This window comes from Eriocheir sinensis, chromosome 16 (genome assembly GCF_024679095.1).
Source record: "Eriocheir sinensis breed Jianghai 21 chromosome 16, ASM2467909v1, whole genome shotgun sequence".
Taxonomy (NCBI): domain Eukaryota; kingdom Metazoa; phylum Arthropoda; class Malacostraca; order Decapoda; family Varunidae; genus Eriocheir; species Eriocheir sinensis.
Window position 1 is genome coordinate 16,579,495 of NC_066524.1, and position 5,967 is coordinate 16,585,461.

Here is a 5,967-nt window from a genome sequence, read left to right on the forward strand (position 1 = left end):
TCAGCAACATTTATGGGTCAGAAAGCGGTAAATACGCGGCTCTGAGTACGATAATCTGGCAACGGTGTGACCAGTGCAACGGTGCCAAATTGTCGTTCTCAGCTTCTCATTTTTCCCGATTTCAGGCTAAAAACCGTCTCACCCACAAAACTAATGATACCTATTTATATTTATTGCTAAAAGTGTTAAATATAGAGGGTTTTGTGGGGTCATTATGCGTTAGAAATGGGTAAATCTAGTTTGGTGAGTACGATATCGTGGCATCCTTGCTTCAGTGTGCTCAGTGACATCATGGCGGAAGGTCGAGTGCGCCGCTACGTGCCGGAGGATCTCTCTAATGTCGAGTTCGAGACTAGCGAGGAGGTGCAGGTCGTGCCTACCTTCGACGGCTTAGGCCTACGCGAAGACCTGCTGCGGGGGGTGTATGCCTATGGTACGCAAGGGAAATGGCGGGAAGGGGAAATGTGGCCGTGTTTATATTGTCCCTCATGTCACTTTCTCCTGTTTATTTGTTGTTTATGACGTTTATCTTTTGTTTATTGTGTTTCCCTTTGTTTGTTTGTCACTCTGTTTACCCCTTTACTTGCATGGCTAAGGGGAATGGCGGGAATGGGAATGGGAATGTGTCCACCTGGTTCTGTTTACACCGCCCCTTGCATCACATTTTCTCCTGTTTATTTGTTATTTATTTTATTCTCCTTCATTTTCCTTTGTTTGTTGGTGATAGTGGAACGATACACAGGCTTTGGGGTATCTGGAATGGCACTGGAATCGAATTTATCATTAATCTAAATATTGTGTTTCGCGTGGTTATATTTTCTCCCATATTTCAGTTTTCTCGAGTATATATTTACGACGTTTTTGTATATATTGAAGATTCTCCTTGATATATACATAGCCCGAAACCACCAATTACATCATTATTCTTCCCTTGCATCATAGTTTATCTGTAATGTTTTCGTATTTCACATCATTGGTTAAACTCATCGACACTTCATATATGGTGTTCTTAGTGATGTATATGTGACAGTTAATGCCTCGTCGTGTGTATAAGGTGCTAATAATGATGCTGTAATGTGCTAAATGAAGGTTATTTGCTCACCATATGCAAATTTATTCTTAATTATGTTTAGTTTCATATTTAGTCCATTTTTCTACTTATTGTGCTTATTTCTGATGTTTGTATATTATTCTGTTGCATTTTTATTCAGTCTTGTCAGCTTTCTATAGTCTGGCATTTCAGGAGAGATGAAAAAATACAAGTTCAATACTAGTTCACTTTCACCTGCTAACCTTGACCTCCAGCACACACACACTCACACACACGCATTTTTTGCCAGCTGGGTGAGGGACTGCAAGGTTTATTTTCAGAGTGAATTGCAGAAAAGAAGAATAGATTATGACATTAAGATTTTCCAAACTGACACCTTAGAAAAGATAGATATGAATAAAGAATATTGAAAGAGAGAATGGAAGGAAGAAAAAAGAGAAAGAAAGAAAGAAAAGAAGAAAAAAAGTATGGGAGGAAGAAAGAAAAGAAGGAAAAAGAAGGAAAGAATGGGAAGAAGAAGAGAAAAAGATATCCTACCAACAATCATATCGCTCGACACTTACCAAAAAAAACATGATACTTAATTTACTTAACACTAATAGTACGTAATTTACTTAAAACCAACAGTATGCAACTTAACATTGAACTTGTATTTTTTCAACTCCTGAAATGCCAAACTATAGAAAGCTGACAAGACTGAATGAAACCTAGTGGAATCAAATATTACCAACAAAAAAGAAGAAGGATAACTTAAAAATCAACAAACGATGAAACCAAGCATCACATCAACACCAACACCATTTTATTTACTTAACATCACTCTCTCGTCCCCCAGGGTTTGAGAAGCCCTCCGCCATCCAGCAGCGAGCCATCAAGCCTATCGTGAAGGGCCGGGATGTCATTGCCCAGGCCCAGTCCGGCACGGGAAAGACAGCCACCTTCTCCATCTCCATCCTGCAGATCCTGGACATCAATGTGAGGGAGACGCAGGTGCTCACTCTCTCACCCACGAGGGAGCTGGCCGTGCAGATTCAGAAGGTGCGGATATGATCTTTAAGGGGTGCTCTGTTTCCTCTTTTTTTTTTTTTTTTTTTTTTTTTTAATCCTTGCCTTATCATCCACTTTTGTCTCTTTTTTGGGATTGGTTGATAGATATGAATGTTCTCTTTCCTTTTTTTTCTTTGAAGGTGCAGTGGTTTTCTTTGGGGTGAGGTGTTAAAAGGGTTGTTTTTAAATTTTCTTCCTCGGCCTTCTTTCTATCTTTTTTCTCTCCCTGGATGTTACTTTGTGTATAGGGATGTTTGTTTGTTTTTTGTCAGTTTTTTGCCTCGTGTTGTGCGTTGGTGGTTGTGGTTGATGTTCTTTATTTTTTTATCTTCTTTTCTCTTTCCCACTCATTTCTCCTCAACTCCTTTTCTCTCTTTTCTACTCTCCTCCTTCCTCCCTTTCCCCTTATTTTATTAGTACGGTATCTATATCACCTCTCCTACCACTCCTCATAACAACACATTATAGTGACAACTTTCATCTAGTTTTACTTTACCTTTCCTCTGTCCCACAGGTGGTGCTGGCGCTGGGTGACTACATGAACGTTCAGTGCCATGCTTGCATCGGCGGCACAAACCTGGGCGAGGACATCCGCAAGCTTGACTATGGGCAGCACGTCGTCTCTGGCACGCCGGGCAGGGTGTTTGACATGATCCGGAGACGTACACTCAGAACACGCTCTATCAAGGTGTGTTTGGTTGTGTTTTGGAGCTCTTTTTTTATTATTTTTTTTTAGTTGTGGAATGATATATATGTCTTGTTTGTTTGGTTTTCTCTTATTTTTAGTTCTGGCCTGGGATGATATTCTGATGTTTTTTTAATGTTTTCTCTCCATGTTTCAGACTTGGGGATGATAATCTGATCTGTTTATATATGTGTTTTCTCTTTATTTTAGTGCTGGGACAATATTGAATTTCTCCTTTTTCCTCTACCTCTTTAATTTTCATTTCTTTTAAGTTCTGGGATAATACAACCTATTGCTCATCTATACTAGTTTACTCTACCAACACTGTCACACATCTGTATACTACAACTAAATCAATACATGCCACACCATAGTAACATACCTTAATATGACAACACTAAGGCATTAATCAACACTACCAGCTACCACCAACATGACTGCGTCCACACCCGCTCACCCTCACGTGCGGCACCCTCCCACAGATGCTGGTGCTGGACGAAGCCGACGAGATGCTTAACAAAGGGTTCAAGGAGCAGATCTACGACGTGTACCGCTACCTGCCGCCCGCCACCCAGGTCGTGCTCATCTCCGCCACGCTGCCCCACGAGATCCTTGAGATGACCTCCAAGTTCATGACAGACCCCATCCGCATCCTTGTAAAGCGGTGAGTGTGTGTTTGTATTTATTTAATTGTTGTATACGTGGTGTGAGCTACATTCATCTGGTTCTGCCTCCGCATCTATACACGTTCAGCCTTTCCTTACATTGCCACACACTTCCAGCTCATTTTAAGTAGTACATATTTATATTCGTTAATTGCTAGACATCTGTTAATTTTTTCTTCCTTATGTTTTTATTCCCTTTTATATCCTTCCACTTTTTCCCTTCTGGCTTTCTTTTCTTTCATTCCTAGAGGTTAATCTGTTCTCCGAGCCTTATTCTTCCTCTTCCTCCCCAGTGATGAATTGACGCTGGAAGGCATCAAGCAGTTCTTCGTGGCAGTGGAGCGAGAGGAGTGGAAGTTCGACACCCTCTGCGACCTGTACGACACCCTCACCATCACACAGGCTGTCATCTTCTGCAACACCAAGCGCAAGGTACGTGACTAGGGCGGCAAGAAGAAGGATCCTTTCATTTCCCCTTTTTTTGATAGTATGCGTAAGTTCATTATTTCCTTCTTTCTTTATATTGTTCTCTGTCATTGCACCTTTTCCCCTTTTTATTGATTTCTGCTTTAATTAATCGTCAGCTTGTTATTCCTCTTTTCTCGTGGAATATTCACATTAATATTTGATTTCTTCCTTCTCCTTTCAGTCCTTCAAGTCAATTTATTATGCTCTTTTATCTGAAATACTCTCATTATCTGATATCTCCTTTAATTAATCACACTATTGTTCCATGCATTACCCTCACCACCACCACAACTAACACTGCCTCTCCCTTTACAGGTTGACTGGCTGACAGAGAAGATGCGGGAGGCCAATTTCACCGTGTCATCAATGCACGGGGACATGCCACAGAAGGAACGAGACGCCATCATGAAGGAGTTCCGATCGGGCCAATCACGTGTCCTCATCACCACGGACATCTGGGCACGAGGCATTGATGTCCAGCAGGTGTCGTTGGTGATCAACTATGATCTCCCCAACAACCGTGAGCTGTACATCCACCGCATTGGTCGATCGGGGCGATTCGGACGCAAGGGTGTGGCCATCAACTTTGTCAAGAACGACGACATCAGGATCCTGAGGGACATTGAACAGTACTACTCAACACAGATTGACGAGATGCCCATGAACGGTAGGTGGCGCCGACTGTCTCTTGTTACAGATGGAGAGTTTGTTCTTTGGATGGTGTCATTTTTTACTGTAAGAAAAAGAGTGTTTGGATGGTGCTTTCTACAGTGGGTGGGAAAGGATGTTTATACTATTTCTATGCAAGTCTGCTTTATAGGTTGAAGTTCACGGGTCTTTCTACAGTAATTTTGATGCATTAAGATTTTTTATGAAGAGTATTGCCGTTTGCTTTTCCTCATATTTGTGGATTTGTTTCAGATACGTTAGTTCAGAAGTAAAGCTTGTTGATTCCTCTTGACTCATGATTGTTTTTTGCATTAATGAATATAGTAAAGATGAATAACGCAATGGTTTTAGACGGTCTACTGATAATACCCTGTTTTCTTGTTTCAGTTGCCGATCTGATCTAACGCGTGTGTGGTAAGACACCGAAAGTAAATTATAGCTTGTTTTATTAACTTATCTTTACTCTATTTAGTAAAGGTGAAAATGTGACTGACCAATCATTTTTACATTTTATTCAGTTGTGTGAATGCGAGTGAATGGTGTGTGTTTAGTGATTGGTATTTGCATAGTTATTCATTAGTTCCTATGGTAGTCGATATCAGTATACACACGTACAGTGGTCAAACATATTTTCAAAAGCACATCCTATGGTACAAGTCTAGAGCACTGGTTCCTAAGCTCAGCACTTCATCCCTTCTCCTCGTCATTTATTTCAACCTCCTCCGTTCTGAAATACATTAACTACAAAGCCCAAGTTCATTATCACACGTATATTTATAATTTAAGATGTCACAAGTATTAAATTATTGAGGCATGAATAATTTACAAGTGTTGGTAAGCTTAGGAACCACTGCACTAGAGGAACAATCAGTCTGTTAGCTCTGCAGAAATTTTTGTAAAGGAGTTGGACAATACAAACCCGTGAATGGAAATTTGTAAGCTGGCCTTTTACTATACTTCCACAATGCTGGGTGTTGTCTTGCCTTTGCTAGGAGGCTCCTGAGGCTCTGTATTGCAAGGTAACAGGATAATACAAAATAGTTAATACTGGAGAGAATAGGATGAGAGCATACAGTTATTTACACTATTGCACTACTTCTAGGGAGGACACTATTGAAACCAAATGTCTGTCATGTCGAGGGTGTATAAGGTAAAAGATTGATACTGGAGATAATAGAATGTCAGTACAATTTTGAACCCTACTGCATAATTTCTAGGGAGGACACTACTAAAACCAAATGTATATAGCACCTACTGTCATGTCTTTGCTAGTGGGTGTCAAGGGTAAGATAAAAGGTTGATAGTGGGGAGAATAGGATGTCGGTACAATCATTAACACTTGTGCATTACACCAAGGGAGGACGCTACTGAAACAAGACCTC

At 40.6% G+C, this 5,967-nt stretch overlaps 1 protein-coding gene across 1 annotated transcript; it reads left to right on the top strand.

Annotated features, from left to right (window-relative positions):
* Positions 1–264: 264 nt before the first annotated feature.
* Positions 265–5,524, top strand: LOC126999437 (eukaryotic initiation factor 4A-III). The gene is made up of 7 exons (XM_050862027.1): positions 265–433; positions 1,887–2,089; positions 2,613–2,786; positions 3,266–3,447; positions 3,742–3,880; positions 4,232–4,583; positions 4,973–5,524. Exons 1-7 carry the CDS (start codon positions 292–294, stop codon positions 4,987–4,989), a joined length of 1,209 nt encoding a protein of 402 aa, XP_050717984.1. The 5' UTR covers positions 265–291; the 3' UTR covers positions 4,990–5,524.
* Positions 5,525–5,967: the final 443 nt, after the last annotated feature.